The 27,669-nt window shown below is 39.9% G+C and overlaps 2 protein-coding genes across 47 annotated transcripts in view; one reads left to right on the plus strand and one right to left on the minus strand.

Moving 5' to 3' along the window:
* The window catches only part of LOC122867843 (ankyrin-3-like), a 167,595-nt gene that overhangs the window by 94,205 nt on the left and 45,721 nt on the right, over nucleotides 1-27,669 (minus strand). For 17 of the 44 annotated variants that reach the window (XM_044179166.1, XM_044179161.1, XM_044179160.1 and 14 more), the window contains exon 1: nucleotides 25,167-25,971. The exons of 2 other annotated variants lie outside the window; for them this stretch is intronic. In XM_044179166.1, the coding sequence (XP_044035101.1) occupies nucleotides 25,167-25,283 (117 nt within the window). In that variant the 5' untranslated portion in view covers nucleotides 25,284-25,971. Of the gene's footprint in view, nucleotides 1-224; nucleotides 361-25,166; nucleotides 25,977-27,669 lie in introns of those variants that run through there. 25 more of the 44 variants (XM_044179156.1, XM_044179154.1, XM_044179153.1 and 22 more) reach the window with 6 other exon arrangements.
* On the plus strand, nucleotides 4,300-9,906 carry LOC122867847 (microfibril-associated glycoprotein 4-like). Of its 3 annotated transcripts, none has more exons than XM_044179190.1 (6): nucleotides 4,300-4,397; nucleotides 4,509-4,564; nucleotides 6,622-6,813; nucleotides 7,488-7,584; nucleotides 8,434-8,601; nucleotides 8,790-9,906. In XM_044179190.1, the coding sequence occupies exons 2-6, from the start codon at nucleotides 4,559-4,561 to the stop codon at nucleotides 9,038-9,040; spliced, it is 714 nt and encodes a 237-aa protein (XP_044035125.1). In that variant the 5' UTR covers nucleotides 4,300-4,397; nucleotides 4,509-4,558; the 3' UTR covers nucleotides 9,041-9,906. The 3 variants fall into 3 exon arrangements, with proteins under 3 accessions (XP_044035125.1, XP_044035127.1, XP_044035126.1); XM_044179191.1 differs by lacking the exon at nucleotides 4,300-4,397 and adding an exon at nucleotides 5,704-5,726 and having other exon boundaries at nucleotides 4,503-4,564; XM_044179192.1 differs by having other exon boundaries at nucleotides 4,376-4,397; nucleotides 4,509-6,813.

Consider the following 27,669-nt stretch of genomic DNA (forward strand, 5'->3'; position numbering starts at 1 on the left):
CTGTCCCATCAATGACCCCCCCAACCTATAACGTCCCACCTCATCCGACAATGTCCCATCTCTGGACCGGTAACCGCCAACCACACTATCACTAAATCCTACTGGCTATAAATTCCCCAATCTTGTTAGCGTTAATGCAATGTAGCAGGAGAGAGGAGGTTAAGTCTGTTTACAGTCAGTGAGCTCAATGACTTTACAGTAAAGTACAGACAGTAAAGACTTACTTCAGCCAAATAGTCTGCTGCCTCCTCCACTGCCATGTTTCTCAGCCTGCAGCTGAAAGTGTGAAACCTGAGCACTCAATTACTGTAGCAGCTAGCCCTATAGCCTGGAAGCTAGGGAGAGAGGGATGGGGGCAAGAGAGGAGAGGGGAGAGGGAGGGACGTTCTGTGTGACAGGGAGGGAGGGAGAGAGAGAGACAGAGAGACACAGAGAGAGGGTGAGGGAAAGACAGAGAGTGAAAGAGTGTGAATAAGATGGGGGGGCATTATGTCACAGCTAAAAATACCTGGTTTGCAGTGAGAAAGTCCAGAGCATGGAGGAGGGGTGAGACAGAAGAGTTCCGGCATTAATCTCAAACCAACTCTCACTGGAACAACACGGCATCAGAGGACAATGCACTGCTCTGAGTGTATGAGGGTGTGTACACTGCCACTTGTTAAAGGCAGAATATAAAAATCAAAGTTCCTTTCTAGTTTATGCTACTTTATACTTTTACTTCACTACATTTAAGAGGGAAATATTGTACTTTTTACTCTACTACATTTATCTGATAGTTGTAGTTTCTAGTTACTTTTCAGATAATTTGATTTGATAATCAGTGGTTCACAATCTTTTTGGCTTGTGGCCCCCTACAAAGATGTCTATGAGTTATTGGCAGTTCCACCAAGGAGATATTTCCCCTCTAAACATCTCAGTTGGTTTCATTTAAATAATTGTTAGAGGCTCAAAGAGGTCAAATTATCTGATATTTCATAAATAAGCATAAGATTAGAGAAAGGTCCAAAAAATGAACGCTGATTTGTGTTGCAGAACTTTCTTTTTTCTTCTTTCCTCTCCCATTAATCATCTCAGGACCTCTCAGATGTATCTCATGACCCTTTTGGGGGGGCGACCTCTAGGTTGGGAACCACTGGACCGAACTACCAAACTGTACATAAAGTAGTTAAAACTAGCTCAACCTTGAGCAGCTTCAATAGTAACATGCTGCTTAGACACAGATGCATCAGTATTAACAATCTAATAATGTCATACACCTGTATATTAATATATCAGTCACAGGGGACATTTTTCTGAAGAACCAGTACTTTTACTACATTTTGCTAACTCATTTTGAATGAAGTCAGAATGACTTATTTGTAATGGAGTATTTTTACATTTTTGTATTTATACTCTTACTAATGTAAAAGATCGGAATGCTTCTTGTACCACTGAATGTAACTTGCAGAGCAAAACATGAACATATTCAGATTCTTCTCCACACTTATTAAGCATCCTATAGATAGATTTAAGACACATACTAAGTACAAAATAAACTAGAAGGGCACTCGGAGAGCGCAGACCTCCACCAAGGCCAATAGTCCAGTCTTCTATGATATGCAAATCTGCAAGCACAACCACTATATATGTCTGGATATATTTCCAAAACTATTAGAGTTACAGTATGTCAAAATATGGTTGTGCCTAAAATCACATGCCTGATTGCTTATTTCGTACATACCTGCTGCATTTGTTTCTACAGCGATGTTTGAGGTGGTTGTTATGTTTTATTGTATGTTTAGTCGCGGCACACCATTCACTTTAATCATGACGGGTTCGCGCATGCACGACGAATTCAGTTCTTTTGCCATAGACATCGGTGTAACAAGTGACCTATCTCGCAATGTTAAGTCAAAATAAAGTCATCTAACGCAGTATACATAATGTAGTATTTAATACAATTAGAGGTATACAATTAGTTGATTAATTAATCTATCGTCAACAAAAGCAAAAATGCCAAACATTCGCTGGTTTCAGCTTCTCAAATATGAGGATTTGCTGCTATTCCTCTGTTTTAAACGATTGTAAATTTAATACTTGAGTTTTGGTCAGACAAAACAAGACATTACAAGACATCACCTTGGGCCCTGAGAAATTGGGATGGGTCTTTTCTGACACCTTTAATGGAAAAAAAACAGATTAACCAATTTTGAAAATAATCATTAGTTTCAGCTTAAAATACAACTACACAACAGTTGTGTGTCTGTGTGCATGAAACATGCTTAGGGAATCCCTGCCTGACTTACCATATCCGAATCCACCATCTCTTACTTCCACTGAGTTGGGCCGGTGGTTGCATGGTAAACACAGAAGTCACTGCACCCAAAATATCATACTGTGAAAGTAAAATCCGCCAGTATGCTCAAACTATTCTCTTCAAATTTCTTTCTACATAACAGAGACAACTAGCTGGTGCAACAAGCCAGGGTGATTCAAACATACACCAATACACACAAAGACAAATGAGGCTTCAGGGCCAAGAGCCCGGGAGACAGATTAGCAGGATTTAGATGGTTCCTCAGGTATTAAAGAGGCAAAAAGCTCTGGTTAACTTGGCAGAAGAATGGCCAGTATGTCTGAAAAGGACCCCACCTGTGAGAGTTCAAATCAGTGAGAAGCTGATAAAAATAAATCAGTAAACAAGTTAAAATGTTAGTTGGTGAGCCACTTGGTGTATCCAGTCAGCAAAGTCAGTAGCCTTGCCAGAAAGTCTGTGAGTAGGTCTGGAGCTAATTAGGTGATCAAGTAATCAGCATCACAGTACACCTAGCACATACCAACAAGTCCTCCAAATTAAACGGCAAAATACATTGCTTGTAACTGCCCTTTAGAGAGACACATTTCTGGCAGATAACTTCCTTTAAAACAGTAAATTGTCATTTTTACAGTTCTACTGTGGTACAGATTAAACAAATGATGTGTTAATCAGTGAGCTTTAGAGGTGACGGTAGGTGGACTTTGTGACAGTTGCACAGAGCCAGGCTAGCTGTTTCCCCCAGTTTCCAGTCTTTATGCTAAGCTAAGCTAACCGGCTGCAGCTTCATATTTAATTGACAAACATGAGAGAGATATCAATCTTCTCATCTAACTCTCTGTCACAAAGTAAATACAGTAAGTACATTTCCAAAAATGTTTAACTATTCCTTTAAAACAACCAACATTTTTTGGTTCAGTGCCAAAGCAGGAAGTAGTGATGTTCTTATAGAGTGCTGCAGAAATGAGGAACCCCAGAAATGAGATCCCTCGTCTGGAAGTCAATTCATTTTTTGAATGGGTTTTTGGTTAGATGCCTGAAATAAGGTCTGTGGTTAACACAAGCTTCAGTGATTTTCACGGTTTGTTCTATGACATAAAATACAGCAGTAAATACCCCTTCTTCTTTTCTTTTCAGCTGTTCCCTTTCAGGGGTCGCCACAGCGAATCATGTGCCTCCATCTAACCCTGTCCTCTGCATCCTCTTCACTCACACCAATTAACTTCATGTCCTCTCTCACTACATCCATAAATCTCCTCTTTGGTCTTTCTCCTCTTATTTTGAAGCTTTTATGTGTCTTAAAATGGCGGTTGCTAACAAGTGGCTAAATGAGACTACAGAGGTTGTTGGGGACATTAAACTTCATCACGCCCAACAGCGAAAAATCAAATTACAAGTCGGAAGCTTAGTGGTGGTGACGCTGTAGTCATGCGACCGTGGTGTAGTTCATTTATAGTTTAACGTTAGCTTTTTACTTCTGGTGATTGCATTTACGTTTCAAAAATTATAAAAGAGGTGTAGATTTGTGAAGATTATCTTGCTGAATAAAAGTGTCATAAACGTTTGCTTGCCACAGAGCTTATTTTCTACAATAATCCAAAATCCAATGGAAAAGTCCCATGGGTTCGAATCCAACCCGTGGCCCTTTGCTGCATGTCATCCCCTCTCTCTCTCTCTCCCACATTTCCTGTCTTTCTTCAGCTATCCTATCAAATAAAGCCAAAAAAAGCCACAAAAAAAATTCATCTTAAAAAAGAAAAACTTAACTGAACCTACATATGAGTCTATTAAAACTTTGTCACATTTGACGTACTTGGATTTTCCATGAAAAGAGGTTATTTTAAAATGACATAATAACAAACAAAAAGACGGACTGTTTAGAAATACTACTATAATAGTTGCTGTATGTTTGATGTGCTAACGCTGACTGTTGAGAGAGAGATAAAGAGAGAGAAAAAACAGGGAGAAAATCAACACTATGTTACTTATTGCATGAGGGAAAACACAGGGAAAGTACTGGGTGTTGCAACCAGCAGAGGTGAACTAATATAAAAGGATCAGCTTATGTCTGAAACACATCTTGGTGTGAACGCTTTTCTTACCGGTAAGTTCATACTTGGTCCCATCAAACTTTAATTCAAACTTTAATCTGCTCTTATTTTGATGAACTTTATAGAAACTGTTAATGCTAAAAATATATTTGCTTTCTTTTCAGAATAACCACACACTGCCTTTTCTTTGCAATTCACTCAAGTTGATAAAAGAATGATGGTATGTAATTTAACAACATGGGAGCCAATGGTACATTGTATGCGCTTGAACAGAGGTCTGTGTTTTTGTGTTTATGTGTAGGTTTGGGGAGAAACCACTCTGACTTTCAGCGCCAAAAGGACCAATTTACAGTCTGATTCTCTTGGCCAAAAAAAGTCTCTCATTATACAATAATTCATACCTCATAAAGTATACTTTACTGACCAACTTTACTCAAGAGGTTTTAATATTACGCATTTTACATGTTTAGTGAAAACATTTCAAGACCTAAACCTTGTTTAAAAAACTGTAAGTGCAACTTCTTCAAAACTATAAATGCAAAGCTTATTTAGAAGTGCATGGAGAGGAGCTTCTCCTTGTGGAAATTGTTCATAACTGAGATAATAACAGTAATAAGAACTGAAACAATACTTTTGCATTACATGTATTTTTTACCCAGATATAGTTTAGAGCTGAAACAGTTCATCGATTAATTGACTGATTGATCAACAGCAGATTAAATAGGCAACAATTCTGCCGATAGTTTGTCCTTATTCAAGCAACACTCTCTGGATCCAGCTTCTCAAAAGTGATGATTTGCTGCTTTTCTGAATACTTTGAGGGGGGGCAATGCTTTCTGTTAAATGCCATTTAGTATAAAGCAAAGAATTCACATTCTGGCATCATTTGTGGGATCAGATGATACATTGTTTGTCCAAACATTTCACACACATTTTCTTCCCTTTGACTCTGTCACAATTGCATCGACTTGTATGACATTCTCCTGATGATTTGCTGCTTTTCCCCTTGAATACTTTTTGGTTTTGGACGTTTGGTCAGACAAAGTAGGACATTTGACGACGCGACCTTGGGATTCTGGGAATGTGTGTTCTGCATTTTTCACTATTTTCTGACATTTTATAGATTAAACGATTAGTTGAAAGAAAATTTATAGATTAATCGATAATGATAATAATTGTTAGTCGAAGCCCTATTGTAGTTGTATGGTTATTGCTCACTATGCTGCAGTGAAAATGCATTACTGTTATCAAGAAAATACATTTTTCAATCATCGTCATATTTTGCTTTTTAGTGGATGTTAAATTTAGTTTGTGACAACTATTAACAGATAAGTAAGCCATGTTTTCCTGTCTCACCAGCTTCTCAAAAGAGCCCTCCACAGGTTAGTTGTTAGCCTCAATCGGAGCTGCTTGGCTAGTGATGCCCTCCTCTTCCCACCACCGCAGATTGTAGCCTCTAATTCCGACAGAAATTTACTCACAGGACATCATTTGAGCATTTCTCAGACTTTGCAAAGCTCCCTCTTGAGCCATGGAAGACTTTTTATAACTGTTTTTGCATATGCTACGCTACACTCCAATACCAGTAAAGGGACTTTTATGTGTAAAATCTGCAAAATTCCTCATTTAAAACTACTTTCAGACAGTGTTAGAAGGGATTTTATAATCACTCAAAGATCATCAAATTGCATTCCTGCCACTTTCTTCTTTGAAATGAGAAAGGACAAAGTGGTAAGGTAGTAATCCTTTTAACATAGTGTGAGTAAGTCTACTACAGGACATGATCACTTATTACCAGAAAGTCTAAAAATAGGAAAAGGACAGATCTATTCATCGCCACCTGAACACCAAGTATGAACACTGGACTATCAAATACAGCGGCACCACAGCCTGACTCGTGACTGTAACAGATAACAGGGTCAATGCCGGCAACAACCGCTTGTCCTGTTAAAGTCTCCTTGAGCTTGACACTGAATACCCATCTAATCACTTAATGTCTGTCAATCTTGCTAGTAGGACATGATACATAAAGATACATTCACTACTGCGTTTAGCGACTTAACACTCATGCATTCATGAAATCAGCTGCAGAACAACCTTTCAGTAAGAACATTCAAACAAATGCTATTTAAAGCGGACTAACACAGGCTTACTTGTCTTGATATGAAAATGTATTAAGCTAAAGGTGACAGTGAAATAATGCAGGTGTTGTATATGCATTTTTGTTTACGAACCTTATTTTTGACAGAAATATCTTGTTTTTTCTCTTTACTACAGCTCAGAGTTATGCTAGCAGTGCTGCTGCCAGTGGCAGCTTATCAGTCCCCTCTACCCATTGACTGTAGTGACATCTACAGAGCTGGCTCAGGCCTGGACGGAGTGTACACCATCTACCCAGCAGGCCCCACCTCTCCTGTGCAGGTTTACTGTGACATGAACAAGGATGACGATTCTACAGAAAAGTGGACGGTGAGGACTGAAGGACCAAACCAAGTGCACCACTTTTTATCCAAACCTCATCCACATACAGTGGTGTGAAAAAAATCCAAACCTACATGGCCCTGTGTGAAATAGTGATTGCCCCCTAAACCTAATAACTGGTTGGGCCACCCTTAGCAGCAACAACTGCAATTAGTAAGGCAGCGGAAGAAGCTGTAAACACGACATGGACTTATTATTTGGCAAAAGTATTAGTAAACAGTTATTAATAACATTAATAACAGTTATTTTAACAATCAGTAGACACAGAGAAACATTAGCATTTATGTGAGTTTTTCGAGTCGTGTTTCTGACCACCTTACAAATGTAAGTCCAATATTTACTCTCCTTTTAGTTCTGTTTTGGTCTCCAACGACTCCTGAGGAAAAATCTGGCTTTTTAGCTGCTAAATGCTTCACTATACTAAACTAATCAGTTTATCAGAACTTGAGCTGAAAGACACTAAAACGCTCCATAGAACTAAGGGGAACTACAGAGTCATTATAACTCACTGTGGATTTGTTACTATGAGCGACACCTTTCACTGTACACATTTGATCCATTGTTAATATAAAATTATTAATTAGTAAGGCTTTAATTTGCCTTTCCGTGACAGTTCCCTTTTTTGTCTCACCCTGTTTGTTGAACTTCTATCTAAAAACAAGGTCATTCAGAGAAGACAAGATGGCACAGTGAACTTCTACATGAAGTGGGATCACTACAAAATTGGATTTGGCAGCGCTGCTGGAGAATACTGGCTGGGTACGACAGAAATTCTTTGTTTACTGACCACAGGGGAAAAAACTTTGTAAAATTAATTTTCAATATTTTTATGCATCTCAGCTCAGACAATCTGTCTGATTGAAAGTATTAGAAACACTGTAAATGTAACAGCTCATAAATGTTTACAGACATGGTATACATACAGATACAATTATAACTATTGTATCGTTTGACAGATTCGAGGTCACAAGTCTAGGGCTGCAACTAACTATTATTTTCATTATCGATTAACCTGTGGATTAGTTTCTCAATTAATCAATAAACACATTTGCGCTGTAAAATGTGAAATATGCTAATCACAACTTTCTAAAGCCCAAGGTGATGTCTTCAAATTGCTTGTTTTGTTCGACTGACAGTCCAAAACCCAAACATACAGTATTTAATTATATAAAATACAGAAAAGCAGAAAATCCTCACAATTGAGAAGCTGGAACCATTGAATGTTTGGCATTTTTGCTGGAAAAAACGACTTAAACGATGAATTGATCATCAAAGTAATTTTCTGTGAATCGACAAATCATATGATCGATTCATTGTTTCAGCTTAACTGTACTTTAGTGTCAAGTAAAAATGAAAATGAGGCCATTTTTCTTAAAACAGAAAAAGTGTTCAATATTCTAGAAAAACACTTATTTTAATCTTTTAAAAATGGTGCTTTTTCAGAATACTGAACAAATAGTCACAATATCACTTATGATCATAAGCAAAATCCTGTAAAAACTTGGGTCCCTAAACAGGTCATGGTCCCTCCAGCACTGACATTAGTCTACTTTGGATTATATCAGTTACTTTCAGATGATAACAGTTGCCTCACTGTTTATCTTTCAGGCCTGGAGACAATGCACCTTCTGACCCAGGCCAAAAACTACGAGCTGAGGGTGGACATGGAAGACTTTGAGGGCCAGAGGGTTTATGCCCAGTATTCTTCCTTCTCCGTTGGTCCAGAGACAGAGGGATACAAGCTAAACCTGGGAAGTTTCACCAAGGGAGCAGCAGGTGGGACATTTTTCCCATTCAGCAAATTATGGCCATATTTTAACATGTACTTAAAATCCATCTAAAATGTTAAAATGTCCTTGATTTGAGCAAAACTTCATTGTAAACATTGTCAGTATTTCGTTCTATGGCTGTGTTAGACCAAATTAGTTACCATTAACCAGTGTTTTCTGGGGTTTTTCCATTAGGGGATTCTCTAACTGTTCACAATGGACAGAAATTCACCACCACTGACAAAGATCAAGATACTCATGCTTCAAACTGCGCCAGGCTGTGTTTTGGAGGATTCTGGTACGCAGGTTGCTTTGGGGCTAACCCTAACGGGATCTACACCTGGGGATCTTCACCCCGTATAGCTGGTGTACACTGGAATGCTTTCAAAGGGCTTGAATACTCCCTAAAAACCATGATAATGAAGATCAGACCGGTTGCTGCATAAAAATGGAACTGGATCAATTTCAGTAATGCCAAAAGTCACTGCGCTCAGCCTTGTTTAACTGATCTATCACAACCAGCAGAATTAGCAATGTCCAAATAGAATCAAATAGAAGCATTGCTTCTATTTCACACTCAAAACTAAGTAGAGTTTTCAAAATAACACAATTTTTCTTTTGTATTGCCTTCCTGGGTCTGTAGGCTCGATGATGATTATAGTTTAACCTCTTTTAGGCAGGTAGGTGGTTTAGCTCTGAAAGAAAGGCAGAGGAATGTGTCTCTTTTGTCATTGCAAGTAGGAAGGAGGCTCCACAGCATCAGAGTTAACCATGAGATACAGACATTCACATCTCTACCCCACACACAGACACACACACCAGTTTAATGGTCCGTCTTTAGTGTTTTATGACATCTGTGAGGGGAGGGAGACAGGATACGAGAGAGAGGGGTTGCCATGGCAACTGAAGCTCCTAAATTTGCAGCATTGCCCTGGGTTCATTGAATGTTGTGAAATGGATAGAACCATCTGATGAACTATAATCACTGACATTTGGATTAACCTGTACAGTACGAATGTGATGGGATTGGCACCAACGGCACATCTGGGCCTTCTGGATACAGATGCCAGTGAGGGTCCTCTTTCAACCAAACATTAGAGACAACATTGTTACTGGAATAGTTGCGTAGGTTCTTTAGAAATCGGCTGGTTCGTGAGTAGGGTTGGGTATTACATTTCAATATGTTTTTGATACCAGCTAAAATATGTCCATAGCACAGCAAGCCAAAAACTGTCAAGCACTGAAATCTGGCATTGAATGTCTGGTCACATTCTTAGTGTTGTTCCTAATTAAAATAAACATTTACATTTTATTTAAATGTGTTCAAACATTTAACATTTGAAAAGTTTGGCTTCTTTTGTCAAATAAAAAAAAAAGGTTTTGTAGAAAAACATGTTTACAGTATATTCCTCAAAGTGAGGTATCGAGAAAAAGTATTGTTTTGGTACCAAATTGGATTGGATTGGCACTAGTATCGGAAAATATCAGAAGTGTTGAAGAATATCAACAAAAATATTCAACTCCATGTTCTGAATAATTGCTGTATTCATTAGTTTTTCCATCATGAGATGCGAGAGCCCTTTTTTTTTATTAGCAAAAGGATAAATGATACAAATTGATTTAAATGATACAAATACATTTAGAAAATGAGATGAGAGAGCACACGGGGGATCATGAGCATGATGAGATCATCAGGAAAAGTTGTTTTTGTGGCTTAAACTGTACAAATCACAAAAAGTAATCAGGAAGGTAACCTTCCTGTTACCTCAGAGTACATAATTAGCTATAAGTATCTAGCGATCTGGTCAGAGCCCTGGATTTTAATAACGAGGTAGATGGTTTTGGGCTGAAAATGCAGGAAGAAACAGCTGCTTTTAATTTTGGTTGACTAACAGTCTTAAACCTTGAGATATTCAATTTACTAGCATATATGACAAAGCAAAACAGCAAATCATCACATTTGAGAAGCCTGAACCAAAGAATTTTTGACATTTTTGCTTGAAAAATGACTGAACCAATCAATTATCAAAATAGTTGCTACATAGTTGCTATTTTCTATTGATCGACTAATCATTGTGGTTCTAGTGTGGAATGATAAAAAGTCTTAAATCTAAAGCCAATCGTGTTATAAGTTCAACTTTTCTGTAACTATATGCACTATAATCTATGTGTTTGTGTGTGATGGACAAAACAAACACACACACACACACACACACACAGAAGCTCTCAGCTCGCCTGGTCAGCGATCATTAATTTTCAGGTCCTATATCAGTCCCTAGTGGTCTCTCAGTAGTATTACTACCGCATCAACTGCAGCAGGAGAGAAAAACATTTGTATAGTGTGATGATGACTGTCATTAAATGTAAATAAGAACTGTCTGTCGCAGGTTGTTGTTAAGAGATTTAAACAAAAGTACACAGAACTAATTTTAAATATAGAATCAATGCTGTTATCAATATTGTATCAAGAACTGGTTACATAAGAACGAGCGCATTCCCTCTTAGAAAAAGGCCCATATCATTTGTTATTGTATATATTATGAAATCGGCAGAGAACGGGCAGATAAAGGCAACCTGTGTGTGTGTGTGTGTGTGTGTGTGTGTGTGTGTTTTTGTCCTACCTCTGACTGGCTGTTGAGTGCTGCAATCTGATTGGCTACTTGGCTACTGCAGTCTCAGTATTCTCACAGCACTTGAGAGGAGGATAAAAACACGGCGTACAAACTCTTCAACTCCTCTTTTCTGTCCCTGTTTTCACATTCCATGGCAGTTGAATGTGAGAGACTCCAAATCTGTGATCTTTAACACACACACACACACATATACATATACACATGTATGTCTTGTGCTGAATCACAATTTGGCCATATTTTTAGTCTCTTTTTAAGATGTTCAAACTCCAGACATCAGACACATGTACTGTGTGTCAGGAAGCCCTCCCTTCAACTATTTCTCATTGTCAGCTGCAGGGTCTGTCCCCCATTAGGTCTCCTTGCAATTGGCTGGCAGATCTGCTCTGCTCTCTCCTCATTGGATGACAGCAGATGTCGTTGCTCTGCAACTGCTGCTGGATTACAGACACTGTGCTGATGTCTATGTGTGTGTGTGTGTGTGTGTGTGTGTGTGTGTGTGTATGGTGACTGTTAAGTTAGACACACTGGCCTGCCCAGAGGGGAAACAGGGAATCAGACAGAAATACCTAAAGACAGACATCGATCCTGTCGGCTCAGTCTTGCGCACACTCAACCTGCATGGGTTCAGATCTGGGTGTCAAAAACAAGTCAGTTCAGTTTGACTGCACTACTGCAAAAGACAAACACAATGAGGTCCAAAAGGAAGGAAAACAAGTAAGAAAGAAGGGAAGCATGGGCTACTGTTACCACTGCTTGGTTAATCTCTTCTGACAGAGACAGAGTGCTGGTCATGAATAAATTAACATCAGCCCAAGACCAAAAGCACACACAGCACACAGTGCACCAACAGGGATGTGCAGTGAGTGTGTGTTGCATGTGAACAACCAAACTGCCCTTTCATGCATACACAAAGCCCTGTCTTCACGACATTTGCAACAGAGTAATGACACAGACAAATAAACCTAAACAAGAAAAATTCCATACCAGAGCCTGACTGATACTGGATTTTTGAGGCGATATCGATATTTGAGAGTTTAACAAGACTAAGAGTGTACAGCCACGCTAGCAGCTCTGTGAGGCTGTACTTGGGCACAGCAGTGCTTTGAGCTAAATGCTAACATCAGTATGCTAACATGCAAACAATGACAATGCTAGGATGATGTTTAGCAGGTATAATGTTTATTATGTTCATCCACAGACTGTATAAAAAAAGTGCTCTTCATCTTAGTTTAGCCTGTTAGCATGCTAATATTTGCAAGTACAGCTGAGGCTGATGGGAATGTCAGTTTTGCAGGTATTTGGTCATACACCAAAGTACATGGTGGCGGCAGAAGAAAAGTCAGTTCACCTGGGCATCATAAATGTCTTCACAACATTAGTTGATGAGGAAATGATGAAATACAGTAAACAGAGATAACAGGAATAGAAGTACTGTATGAGCAGTGGCCTTTAGCTTTACAGCTCATAGAGTCTAAAGGCAATTAAGGAATTGCTCAGAAAATCAATAGAGCACTTTAGTTGTATGAACTACATCAGCATTGCTATTTCCTCTCTCTGCTGACTCTCAGGCCTCATGGCCACGACCAGCTACACACACTGGGCTGTGGTTGTCATATTAAAATCCTACATTCTGTATTTAGCCTTCTTTTCTCAGCTGTGGATAACTTGCATAGAGAGCCGCCGAAGTGAAACCAGACCTTCCAAGGTCCTATTAAGTAGGAAAACCTCATTTAAAATCCCACTGACATTTATACCATCGCTAATAACTAAAAATCCAGGCTTGGAACAGAGCCTTTCTCAACAGTATGTCGAGTTGTTAGATAAGCATGGTAATTTAGAAAATATAATATCGTTTGTTTATTTAATATTTCTGTTTTTCGCTGCCTTTAACGAGCACCATTTCCCATAAGCCCTAGACCATCGTGGGTTAAACATCACGGCTCAACAAAAGAGTCGAGGGGTCATGGTTAGTTCAGAAATGTCTGTAATAACAGCAGGACAGAGAGGAGTAAAAGCCGTAAATGTTTTTACACAGCAGAGATTACAACTAACGACATGTAAAATTGACCATGAAAGAGTGTGTTTGTAATTATTCCGATAATTTGGGAGCTGTAGTTTTTTTGTATGCAAAAAGATGTATCATTGTTTAACTTTGTTAAAATCACGAAGGTTTCAACTTCTAAAAGGAAGTGCTGTAGTGGAGCCAATATGTCCTTGAATATGGAAGGTAAACCTGGGGAATACGCTTTATTTTTCAGAAATGAAAAACTGATAAAATAAATGCTTAATGAGAGATTGCGGAACTACAGGAGCTGGGGGAACAGAGGCTTTCTATAGTCTCTATTTGACAGCTCTTTTCTCATTTGTACAGTAAAAACTTGAAAGTTGGTAGTTACAAACTGTTTTAATGGTATTGTCCCTTTAGTCTCAGAAGTGCAAGTGAAAGATGAAGAAGTGTAGCAAGCTTTATAGAGAGCGCGAAAGAAAAACATGGACACATATAGAGAGAGGGAATAGGGAATTGTGTAAATGAGGACAATGTTTTTGGCTCACGCCAAATATTCCATGATTCCTGAGTGGTCTCGGTTGCTGCACATCTCTGCACAATGTTAGTGGGTCAGGACATAAATAAACTTAGAAACCCTTAAAACCTCTCAACAAAAAGTAGTCACATAGTGGCCCACTGCAATCCTGTACAGCCAACCGGTTGGGACTACTGTGAAAGTCACACTAAATACAGTACATTAGAGACACCCCATCACCCCAATATCACCCTGGACTCTACAGCAGTCAGTTTGAGGTTTCTTCCATTTTTCCCCCATTAAAAGGGTTTGTTTTTTGGGGAGTTTTTCCCTCATCCAAATCGAGGGTCTAAGGGCTGAGGGTGTCGTATGCTACAGATTGCGCTATCTCGGAATACAGTTTTTATAATGCATCTATGCCCTGTAGAGGTTGTTAGTCTGTCGCAGGGGGAACAGGGAAAACACACAGACAAACACATTCAGATTCACAGTTGCAGCTTAAAATGTTTTGGGAGTTTGAGCGGCTGCTCTGCAGGTGGGCTAGACTGTAACCCCACCCCACCTAAAGTCTAACATTCAGCCTAAAGACTCTGTAAACTTGGTAAATTATGATTCGGGTGTAGCTCTAGTATTTTTTTTATACGAAACTGTAGACAGTATGTATGACAGCTAATGACAGCGGTCATTGATGATGTTGGTTGAATAGTTTTGATCTGTTTTCAATGTAAACGCCCTCTTCACACATCACAAGACAAGGCTAGTCTTCCCTCTCTCTTCTGCCACACACATGGATGTATAAGATATTCCAGAGTGTGCAAGCTCCTGCCTGTCTGTCTATTTCTGTCTGTCTGATCTAGGAAGGTCTCCTCCCTGCTGCTCACCTTCAAAATGTCCGCTACACCCTGAGAATACAGCAGAGAGCAATGGAGAAGACTCATTTTTTCTCTCTCACACAAACACACACAGACTCACATCCTGTCTATGTCGTGACTTTGTGCTGGACCCGTGCCATGGATCAACACCTCACCCACTGAGAGCCTACACAGGGTTGGAACACCAAAAAATCCCGTCCCCCATTTTTCTCTCTTCTCATATGATATGCCAGTGTTCCCCGATCCCTTTCTTTCACCCGGCAATTTTCTAAACTCACATATCCTGTGCAGGGTCGGAAGGGGCTGGAGCCTACCACAGCCCTGTAACTGGGTAACACATCCATTCACACCTGGGGAAGTTAAGATTTACAAATTCACGAAACCTGCATGTCTTTGGACTGTGGGAGAAGCTGGAGCACCCGAAGGAATCCACACAGGCACAGGGAAAACATTCCAACTCCACACAGCCCACCAGTGGATTCAAACCCAGGACCTTCTGGCTATGAGGTGACAAACCACTCAGCAACTCTCCCGTGCCAAATATTGTCCCTTGGTGGTTAAACTTCCTCCAGGAATTTACAATTTTGCCACTGCAAAAATTATTTCAAGTAATTAGTCCCCACATTATTTGTTACAACCATTACAGGCTTGACGTTAATTAGCTACAGCCGATCTAGTCTGACAGTCAGCTGAAAATGAGAAGTCTGCTACCTATCAGTATGTTTTTCTATTGCTTTTTGTTAATAAAAAATGGTGGCCTTTTGTAGCTCCAGAGGGAGCTGCATGAAATCTGGGGTGCGTTCAGCCCCTACAAAACATAGCAAAACGTTTACAGTATTTAAATGGAAATGGTGGTTCATTGAAGACCCTGTTGTGTATACAAGCGGACTGCAGTGCCTTTTTAATACGGCGGTGTTTATATACATGTTGCTTCTGATTGGGTAACACCTCTGACACGCCCACCAAACAAGAGAAAACATACCTCAAAGCCTGTTGCACATCGTTTTGAGGAAAAATGACGTTCAACCCGGAAACCGTAGCAAAACGGTGCCCAATGTTTTCAGATTGAATGTGCCCCTGATAAATTGCCTCACATGATGTCACTTGAGTCAGCATCAGTTGGGGCTGGAGAAAAACAAAATCTGGGGGTGTGGAGTTAGAAAGAAATCTAACCAGACCTGTGTAGCCCGCTCCTCATCTCTGCGTGAGGCTAGCGGCATGAGGCTACATTAGCTGCTACTAGCATAACACACCCGAATCTCTGACCCAACTGTTCCTGCTTGAGTTGCATTGTGGGTAATGTAGGCAGCAGGTTTTGACAAGGAAGAAGAACTTCCTTGAGGGACTACACCGTCTTAAGGAAGAAGAATGCGTGGAAAAAAAGACGATATCTCTGGTTCTGCTGCATCGATTGTGATCCTTTTCTTTTTAAAAACTTTCCATCATGAGTCCGACAAAGTTACAGGAATGCAAAAAACTCTCTTTTGCCAACCAGGAACTGCATCCAAAATGGAACAAGCTCTCAGAACCAAACCCTAATCTTGGATAATATATAATAATCCAAGACTTTATTGCATATCATTTTCAATTTGCTTCCCTTGAACTTGTAATTTTTAAACACTTACCACAATTTATGTCAAAAAACATATATATATTTTTTATTTTAGTTAATTTCGGCGACAACATTCACAACAAAACTCTGCAAGAGCCTGGCGGGACTGCTACGTATGACAGCAACCTGTAAAAACAGCAAGATGTAAACCAGGAGGCGTCTCGTTTCAGTCAGATTAATTCAACATATTGTGATGTCACTGTGCTAAACACTAATCTGGCTGTAAAAAAGAGAAAACAAAAACAGTTGTGTGTTCAGTGAAATGAAGATGGGCTAAATCTGCTGATATGCAAGTGTGTGGGTGTGTGTGTGCTTGTAAATGAATGGACTGTCCCAGTTCTTAGTGTCGATCTTCAACTTAAGAGGAGAGAAGAGAGCTGCGGGGAAGTGGAGGAAAGGGAGGATAAAAGGCATAACTAACAACATCCTCATCTTCTCTGTCTCTCTCTGCCCACTCTCCTATTTCCTCCTCTTTTTCTGCCACAAATCAGCTCTCCCACTTCATCAATCGCTCTCCTTCATCTAACTCCACATCTCTCTCTGTATTCCCCCCAGTTCCCTTTCATTTTAATTTGATTTCATCCTTCTCTCTCCTATCTCTTTTTCGCAGTATGTTGGGGATGTGTTATGTGTTACTGCCCCCAGTCGTCCTCATCCACCAATCACGATGCTTGACAGGCTCTGCACCAATCCTCTGGCCCAGCAACCCCCTCTACAGCTGTATTCCAGTGAACATTACAGCTTGGTGCTGCGAGGGTGACATAAAACATGCTGCCTATAGACTTTTCCTTTCTATCCACCATCTCTTTTCGATCTCCACAGTCCTCCCCACTTCCAATCTCTCCTCTCTCTTCCTCTAACCCTCTTTTATCCCTTTCCTTTCAGATTTCATCTTGGCTCTCTATTCTATCTTCTCTCCACTCCAGCTGTCGTTTCTTCTCTGCTCTGTGATGGACTCATTCTATAATTCATAACGCTCTCTGCGCAGTTAGGTTACTCGTTTCCGACTTTGTCATCTTTGCTGAGTGCTGTCAGATTGTCAGTGTTGGCATCTGGTGCTCCAGCTTGAGGATGCTTCACGTGTTAGGCTTTTTAAAACTTACAACATCATCTTACAAATGACTCTGCGTTCTTCTGATGACAGAAATAAGGATTCCTTTAGCTTGTCACTGTGTGATGAGTAAGAAAAACCAACAATGTTACTATTTCAACTCAGTTTCTGTACAGAGCTAAAAGGAGATTGAATATTGGACTTTGACATTCATCAGATGAACAGAAACACCAACGATGTTGGCTTACACATTTGCCATGTCAACTTTATAAGAAGCCAATATGTATGTCAATGTTGTGTTTAAAACTTGTTGTGCTGCCCTGAAGTGGCCAAAGAAAAACAAAAAACAAAAGAATGCAGCTTTAAAGAAAGCAGAGTTCATTCATTCATTTATATCCTTTGTGTTTTATCCCATATTTCCGTTTCAAAGCTGCACAACCAATTGCCTTTTGGGGACAAAGTGATTGATTAATTGACTGACTGAAGAGTGGATTGGATTAATGTAAAAGCAGGGGACAAGAGGTATGCAAGAGTGAGGAAAAGAAAAAACAGTAAAGGGTTGCAACTAATGATTATTTCCATTATCAATTAATCTCCCATTTATTCTCTCGAGTAATAAATCATTTGGTTTAGAAAACGTGAGAAAAATCTCTTGTTCGGTTGCTCAGAAAAACTGGTCCAACACCCAAAGATATTCAGTTTACTATCATGGGAGATTAAGGAATGCAGTAAGTCTTCAAATGTGTTTAATCAATGCATAAATTACAGTATGTAGCAGCAATAACAAGGTATACTTGTGAATTGTATGATTGCATAATTGCAGTGTTGCATAAAATGTTATTTGGAAACAAATTTCTGGGCATTACAAGCATGACTGCTTTTTAATGACGATAAAGACACAAAATGTTGAGCTTGACAAGGACAAGACAAAAAAAGAGACGTTCATTAAAAAATGTCTTTTCTAAAAGTTTTCTGAACTGTTACACAAGTAAATTCTTGGGTATTTTAAATACTTTTTCCCAAAACAACAAACTATTTTTTGGAATTTTTTTCTTGCAAACATTATCTTTCTTAAAGCCTTAATGCAACCTTCTACATACTATATAAAGTGTCTGTGTATTCATACAGAAAAGATGGAAAGAAAACAAAAAGGCATGTAAGGATTGAATATTTATATGGGCAGTATTATGGAACAAAGAGATATAGACACACTGGCTGTACAGCAGCAAGAATGAGTAGGCTTCAAATATGAATCTTGGCTTAAATAAGTGTCAGGGGATTAAAGTGGTACAATGCCTGGTCACAAGGGACCTGCGTGCATGCACGCGCGTGTGTGTGTGTGTGTGTGTGTGTGTTAATGTACCCTGCTTGTTCCCCCCAGTCCCAGAAGCAGAAGTGTGGCAGAACAATACAGCCTTCTGCCAGCTGACAGAGATGCAGGGAGGGAGGGAGGCATTGAAAGAGAGAGGAGTGAAGGGAGGTAGAGGGGAAGATAAAGAGAGATACGATGGGGGGAGCAGAGTGGAGGAGCGGAGAAGAGGCTGCAGATGACAAAAAAAAAGAAGCCAGAATCAAGTCCTTCCCAAAAATAAACCTTTCCATCCCCCCTCGCTAATTCTCCTCTCACTTCAAAATATTAGACCTCTCTGAGTCATCACCGTGTACGATCTTTGCTGAGATGTCACCCCCTCTCTTCCTATGAAATGGTGTTTCTGATGCAGTTCCAAAGGGAAATCTTCAAGATCACTTGATGTCTTATTTTCAGATCATCTAATCTTCATCTTCTCAAAATATCTTACAGTATATCTTTATCTTTATCTAACAGCTATATATTTTTCTCATTTGGTTGAAATTTCATTTTCCTTAAAGTCCTGCAGAACATGTTTAAACACAAAGAGTTTACAGCCAACACTAGCAGCTCTGTGAGGCTGTACTTAGGTACAATGGTGCTTTGAGCTAAATGCTAAAGTCAGCATGCTAACATGCTCACAATGACAATGCTAACATGGTGAGCAGGTATAATGTTTACCATGTTTATCATCTTAATTTAGCATGTTAGCATGCTAACATTCGCTAATTAGCACTAAACACAAAGTACAGCTGAGGCTGATAAATTTTGCAGGTATTTGTTCATAAAGTAATGAAGTGTCCAAAGTATTGGACACATTAAAAAGTTGACCTGATGAAAGCAATTTTACCCTTTTCTACTGCCTTGGAACGTCAGCCCAGAGATGGCTTTTTGCACAAATATCAATATGATGGCGCTAAATGAAAAGTTAATCAATCACTAAAGTTATTCATCCTGAGGAGGGCCATGAAGTTTACCAAATTTCATGATAATCCAAAGGAAAAATCAGAGGACCACCAAAGTAATTAGGATACATTGTCTGGAGACCATGAATGTCTGTACAAAGTTTCATGACGATCTATCCAATAGTTGTTGAGATATTTCAGTCTGGAGGTGGACCGCCTGGCAGGACCAACCAACCAACATTGCCATCCCCAGTTTTATGTATTTTTTGTTTCTTCCTTTCTTACATATTCTGCATACATCTTTAACATTACCACTTTACTGCTTTATATTATTAAAGGTAGAAGCAATGTATAATCCCATGTGGGTTTTTTTTCCCCTCCCCTCCTTTCATTGTTATTTTTTTGTTACTTTATTTGATATTAACTTGTGCATAAATAAACTCAAATTCATTTGTGACTCCCTATATTAATACCCAATAAATAAAAATGTGTATTAATTAGGATATACAGTATGTCATAATGCATGCTAAGGTAAAGAAATTGCATCTGAGTGTATTCTGCTCTTTTATTGTCTTTATGTCTGAGTGTGTGCATGTATTTGTGGGAGTGTGTGCCCATATGTGCATGTGTGTGTGTGCGATTTAAGACAAAGGACAGAGTAGAGTCGAGGTGAAGCCGCCACCGATTGCCTCAGAGTCTGGAGTCACGCCATCACTAAAAGCATGAGGTCCGAAATGATAAAGGAAACAAGCAGAAGAAGGGAAATGATGCCAACAAGTCTGACTGAGAGAAGCGTTTTCATTACACTCTGCCTAAAAGCCCATTTGATTACACACACTGATTTTGTCCTGTTTCCAATTTCAGTCCCTGCTGAAAGCAATTTTACCCTCTTCTACTGCCTTGGAAGGTCAGCCCACAGATGGCTTTTTGCACAAATATCAATATTTGTGTTACACTTTTCAAAATGAATGATGCTTCAAACATAGGAAAAGAAGATAATGCCCCAACTTGCACTGCATGTTAAAGACTGATAAGTAGTCAGATTATTACCAGGGACAAAAACGTAGCAGAGCAGTTAATCAGACAATCATCCAGTCACCCACACAATCAGACAGACAGCCTCAGTCAATCAGCCTACCAATAGTGTAGGCCTACTAGTCAGTCAGTTTACCAGCCAGCCAACCAAGTATGACTGACTAAGATGCTACAAGAGACACAACTTGTTCATGCATTGCAGCTTAAAAGCATAGCTTGTAGTTCAATAGTACACATTTATTTGAAGCATGCAGCTAATAGCTTTAATGGCAGCTGCACTGTGCATTGGTCTCAGTGGTGCTCATAATGCATGACTTTTGTTTTCCAGCTTCCCGTAAGAACCATAAACACACCATACTGTTCACAGCATTGGCCACTGGATGCATGGGGCCTGGAATGCATTACTAAATCAATTTAAAATAAAAGGTACAAATGAAAGGAATGATATTTCATGCAGTGCTGCATAATGTAGCAGGAGTGTGTATACATGATAGAGCGAGAGACAGGGAGGCCCAAAGACATAATTAAATTCAGAAAGAAGATTAACTCATCATTGCCCAAGCAAAGGCATTAAGATTGAAAATTGTCATTTTTACATTTCTGTTTGTGTACTAATTAAACTAAATGAAATACAACTTGTTCATTAGTGAGCTTTAGAGAGAACTAAGCTAGCTGTTTCCTCCTGCTTCCAGTCATTATGCTAAGCTAAGCTAATCGCCTCTTGGCTCTAGATCCACACTTAATGCTCAGAGATGAGGGTGGTATCAATCTGCTCATATAAGTCTCGGCTAGAAAGTGAATAAGTGTATTTGGTAAAATGTCTAACTATTTTTTTTAATTAAAAACGGAGCTAGAGTCAGAACATGTTTAGTCTAGTTTAGCATAAAGACTAGAGGGACAAATATCTAGCCTATCCAAAGTTCAAAAATGCCTACCAACACCTCTAGAGCTGGCTATAATTGACACATATCTCGTTTGTTTAATCCATATAAAAACAGAAACGTAAAAATGACAATTTGTGATTTTAGGGGAGGGATTACGTGCTGGAACTATTCTTGGTAAACAACAGACAGGTGCCATGTTGTCACCGGGAGTTTGCCAAGGTTTGGTAACACCTCACCTTGCAGTCTCCCATCTGGCAAACCACGCCATAGCCGGAGACCAAACTGTTGCTCGCCTAGAAATATTTCCAGCTCGCAACTCTCCCTAAAATCACAGATTGTCATTTTTACATTTCTGTTCATGTATGGGTTAAACAAACAAGATACATTCTGTAAATAAGACAACTTTTGAAGTATCAGAGGATTAATTTTTTTAAACTTTGGACAGAGCCAGGCAAGCTGTTTCCGCCTTCCTTCAGTCTTTAACCTAAGCTATGCTAACACGTCCTGACTCCGACTCTGTACTAAAAGCACAGACACAAAATTGATATTGATCTTTTCATGTAACTCTCGGAAAGAAAGCAAATATTTCCCAAATTGTTGTAGGGTTGTTGAGACACTGGACATCTAGTGTAGCGTAGTATCTATTAAATATGTTAATGTCTGAGAGGACAAAAAGCCAAGCCAGGTATAGTAAGTATCAGAGAGACAGAGAAGTGTGGTGCGCTAAAGTGAGGCGAGGAAAAGAAATTAAAGGTAATTGAGGTGATGTGACCCAAGGAGGGAGAGGATATTTTTTGCACTGTGGTGCCAAGAGTTGGCCCAGGGCAGACAGTGTTATAGATTTACCTTGAGTGAGCCCAGGATAGCTGATACCCTCCCTACAACATTAAGATACAAACACTGCTGATGTCACCCTATACACATAATACTATAGCAACACGTTTCCCTCACCTGTTGCCTTAATAGGGAAACCATAAATCTGTGCTCACACAGGCTCAAATTACAGGTTGTGCTGTCAAGGTCAAACCTCCCTCCTTCATTTCTGGTCACATTCATGCTATTCTGATTCGTCAATGTCAACATTCAAAAAGAGTTCTGCCTTTAATTCCTTTCAGTGTTTGATGAAAGCATGTCATTATGCAGTAGATCTATTACACATGCAACATGATGAAGAGGATCGATACATTCTGATGCCTTCAAATTCATACTGGTGTCAAACGCGGGGTGTAATACACTGGTGGAAACCATGGCAGACGCCCAAATGGGATTAATTACAAATTCATTTTGTTCTCTCTGAAAAAAAAAAAGGCACATTGAAATATCAATATTCTGTAATCACTAAGCCACATTTAAATACCAAAATATAATGATAACCGCTTGGTTAAGGTTATGGATTGATTGCAGTCATAGTTAAAAGAAACAGACGTTGACTGTCAAAAGTCCAACGTTTTGTTGACCCATACATCCACCCCGACCTCCTCCCTGTGTAGACTTAATGGCTCTCTAGTTCGAGTTTCCATCTAAATTCAGCAAAAATTTTAATCAAATTTCCAGAAATTCTGCAAAAGAAAATGCAACTTGTTTCCATTCACTACTGTGATGCGAATATTAGGAACTGGATGAATCAAGATAAACAGTTGATGGTGCTAATTCTCCAGTTGGATGCCATTAAACCACTGCAGAGGAAGAGGGAACAACAACATGATGTAATTGAAAGAGCACCAGTCAAACCTCAAACGAACAAAAACGATGGGGAAAACTTGATGGAAATATGGCATTTCTGTTTGTTCCATGTATCAATTTGAGGAAGTCTCTTCATCGCTGCAAACAGAACTGATGTTTTTGTCTGCCTCCATTTTTAGTCTCTTCAGTGTACATTTAAGTCACATGCTTCATGCACGTCATGATTTACTTGCTAAGTTTCCTTTGCACTTTGCTGCAGTTTTGCTTTTATTGATACACCAACCTTTCTACCTCAGCCATGCATAAAAACTTTTATGCAATATTTTGAGTTTTTTTTTCAAATTTCTGGCGTTTCCACTTAAGTTTCTTAATGCGCAAATTGAAAATGTGCATAAAAACAGGCGAACTAGAAACGCACTTTATAATAACGTTACCCGACTTCCATGTTCGCTCCTGACAGACAAGAGTCATAATTACTACGACCACTAAAGGGCTCTGTCACTTTAACGTACACGTATGTTGTTTTTTGGTATTTGCTGTAATGACTGATGCTCTCGTTTTTCCTGGGAGGACAGTCTCCCATTACGAAATTTTCAAATATTGCCCCTCCAGAGAGCATTCGGGCTCATTATGAAAAACCCCCACTGTTTTGGTGCTTGTCTTTGTGGTACAACTACTACCTCACAACAGCCTTGACTTCCTGTGACCACGGTAAGTCACCTCTCCATCCATTTTGACCTTGATGCTAATGAGGTCACTGGTATTGACTCTTTGTGACAAGTGGCTAACCCTGGACTAATGATGGCCTCAAGCTGGTCAGCATGTATACACACACGCAAACACACACATGCACACAAGCCAAAATGTTAGCACGTACACACTCAGGCAAACACAAATGATTTTTAGCACCGGGCCAATCACAGTTAGACAAATAAGCACACACACACACACACACACACACACACACACAGGTCAACAAAGTTATTCAAACACTGAACCGTGCATCAACGTCGACTTCAGCTGAAATATTTTGTCAAATTCTGTCACTGCAGTGAGGATAATTATTGATTTCAAGTCAGACCTATTGATCACCTTATGGATGTTTGTGTATGTCCGAGATCTTAACTTTGTCCTTGCACAATGACGTATGTGCGCGCACACACACACACACACACAAAAACAACACATAGCTAACCGCAGGGTGTGACTGCTGACGCTCTCGGGCCCAGTACAGATTTCTCCCCTGAATTCACACACCTTTCACATCAAAATATCCATGTTAAAAGACAGAACACACATTTTATTTTCAGCACAGCACAGTGTGATGGCATAAAGAAAAATGTTTTCATACAAGAAAGTTAACATGGAAACGGAGTGCTATATGAACATGTAATGAGATTTCATTACAAAACAAACAAGAGTGTGTGTGTGTGTGTGTGTGTGTGTGTGTGTGTGTGTGTGTGTGTGCATGCGCAAGAGAGAATTTTTCATATGGTGAACGAACACGTTTTTGATATTTTCAGATTTTTTTGAAGAACTAAAGAGTCATTACAACAATGATGTCAACCCAGTGGGTTTCTCATGTCCGTCAGAAACAGTTTATAACTCAGCAGTATGAGTGATCATCTCTGTTTCTTTCACACACACACACACACGCAACATATTAATAGCAACACCGCTGCCTAAAATACCAATCTGTCCCCTATAGCTGATTCCTTTCTTTTCTTCCCTGTCCATGCTCTCTACTCATCCATCTTTCTTGGCCCTTTTCACCCTCCTACCCCCCGTCGGTATTCCCAATGGGACCACCCCTCTTGTCACACTGGGTGTGTATGTGCGTGCGTGTGTGTGTGTGTGTGTGAGGAGGCTGCATCATGACAAAAGAGAACCTCCTAGACTCCACTAGACCAACACGTGTAAAGCCTTTTTCTCTCCTCTGTATCAGCTGTGTGTTCTCATTCCTCCAATACTTTCCCTCTTTTCTCTCTCTCCAAACTCCTCATCCTTCCCCCTTCCTCTTTCTCTACCTTTTTCTTCACTTCGCGGGAACGCTTCCTCGCCGCCTTCTTCTTCTCCTTCTCTTCCTCTGCAGCATTGAGGTTCTCATCCGCCCTTTTCTTGATCTGTGAGGCAGCATGCGCCATGCTGCTCCGGTCCAATTAATCCTCACAGGTGGGAATGGGAGAAAGAGAGACGGAGGGATGAATGGAGGGATGAAGAGTGGACTAAAAGTCTCCTCTAGCCTTTTCTTCTTAGATTCTAATTTTCTTTTTGTTCCTCCTATCCTCGGCTGTGCTTTTGTCTGAGAAGGAGCCCTCACAGGTGTGTGAGAGGGAGATTGTCTAGGAAGGATTTCCCTCTTTCTTTTGTTCTTTATCTCCCTCAGCAGCTATCCACACTGTGCAGTGCAAAGGTCCAGTTTGGAACAGTACAGAGACAGGACATACTCCTCTGTTTCAACTCCTCAAGCTCCACTGCTGTGAAGGCAGCTGCTTCCACTGCTCAATGTTCAAAGTGCAAAACAAGTGCCAATTATAGCAAATACAAAAAAAATATATTTATATGATCCACAGTCAGGTGAAATTGTCCTCTTGATTAAAAATAATGTATAAACATTACAGATATGTTAGTAGATCTCCAGGGTGGAGGTCCAAGAAGGGGCTTAAGCTCCAGCCACAAGCCCAGCAGAGTGCTCTGTTGTCTGGGTAAATAAACTGGTTCTGTTGCCTGCTTGACTGGTTCCTAGAGCCCACTGCCTGCACCTGAGCACTGAGCCATCCTCTATGTAAACACACGCTCAGTCTGCAACGTCTCGCCGGGACATATGAAAAGGATGGAAATGACAGTGGAAAGGAGGTTGAGATAGGAGGAGGAGGAGGAGGGAGGGGTGAGAAAGGAGGGGGCAGAGAGAGGTAGAGAGAGCAGCTGGGACAGCACAAAAAAAGGAGGGAGTAGGGTTGGATGAATACCTCTGCTTAGTACCAGCTGGCTATGGCTGAGAGATAAAAAGAGAGAAAGGGAGGATGATACTTCACACAGGGTACATACAGTACACACACGCTGGGTGTCCAGCAGCAAGTGTGCAGCCATGATGCTCCTATTATGAAACTCCTTTCACTCAGCCTCTTCGTTGTCTTGATCCCTACTATTCTTCCTTCTTGGTCACGGTTGTAACAAAACAAGAGCTGACGACAAACAATCAAATTACCGACATTGTGAATCTCTTACTGACGTAAATTTACTTTCATCACAGTTTTCAATTCACAAAAACTGTCTGAATTCTATATAGTCAAGTTTATTTATATAGCACGTTTTAAACAACAGACACTATATAGTTAAACAGAGAACAGCTCCAACAGTGAATGACAACTAACCAAATGTTCAACCAACCAATCAGCATAAAGTCGAGTCCAGAAGTGCAGAATCTAAGATGGAGATTCTGCCAAACGTATACCTGCTAAACATCAAAATGATAGCATTGTCATTCCGAGCATGTTAGCATGCTGATGTTAGCATTTAGCTTAAAGTACAGCTGTGTATAAGTACAGCCTCACAGAGCTGCTAGCGTGGCTGTTGACTCTTAGTTTTGTTTTGGTTACACAATGTTTCTATATTTTTCTTTATTGTCACTTTTAAATCAGAAAAATCTACAAAAGAAACGTCCATTATGCTGTTACATTCCCACAGGGAGATGCCAACATTTTAAGTTAAAGGTCCAGTGTGTAGGATTTAGTGGCATCTAGCGGTGAAATTGCAGTTTGCAACCATTTGAATACCGCTCGCATCACCCTCACCTTCCAAGCGTGTAGGAGAAACTCCGGTTACTAGAGCCAGTGTCTGGTTTGTCCGTTCTGGGCTACTGTAGAAACATGGCGGTGCAACATGGCGAACTCCATGGAAGGGGTTCTGCTCCCTGTGCAGATATAAACGGCTTATTCTAAGGTAATGAAAACACAACGATTCTTATTTTCAGGTGATTATACACTAATAAAAACATACTTTTAAATATTATATTCCATTTCTGCCAATAGCTCCTCCTAAATGTTACACACTGGAGCTTCAACTGGATTAAAATCAGCATTGCTTTGCTTTACGTGAGAAAACTACCATTAAAGTCAAAGTCACACCTTTCATTTAAAGTTTTTGTCTTTTTGCACTAGTGAACTATGAACTAATATCAGCAAACAATTTAAAATTCAAAGATGTTCTTGTAATAGCCCTGTAATGTTTTCCTCGATGTATCAAAATGATCCTAAGAATGTAATTTACAGCTCGCTGTGAGTGTGTGCCGACAGATCAATACATCTCTGGATGTGTTTATGTCTCATCTTGGGTTTCCAGTATGTGGTTGAGATGAGTGCTGGTATGAGCTCATGTCAGTAGACTGCAGTCTTTGAATATTAACAACATGGTAGAGGGGATGGGATTGTAGCCCTTGACAAGGACACGTGACAGCAGAGCAGGCTTGCTATTGGCTGTCCGGGATGTGAGAGAGCCGTAACTGGCTACTTGGAAAGGGAGGTCCCACCC

Source organism: Siniperca chuatsi, linkage group LG20 (genome assembly GCF_020085105.1).
Source record: "Siniperca chuatsi isolate FFG_IHB_CAS linkage group LG20, ASM2008510v1, whole genome shotgun sequence".
NCBI lineage: Eukaryota > Metazoa > Chordata > Actinopteri > Centrarchiformes > Sinipercidae > Siniperca > Siniperca chuatsi.

Coding starts and splice junctions, on each gene's coding strand:
- LOC122867847 (XM_044179192.1), top strand. CDS start 6,544: ATGCAGGTGTTGTATATGCATTTTTGTTTACGAACCTTATTTTTGACA. Junction 6,814..7,487: donor ATTCTACAGAAAAGTGGACG/GTGAGGACTGAA, acceptor TCTAAAAACAAG/GTCATTCAGAGAAGACAAGA. Junction 7,585..8,433: donor TGCTGGAGAATACTGGCTGG/GTACGACAGAAA, acceptor TTTATCTTTCAG/GCCTGGAGACAATGCACCTT.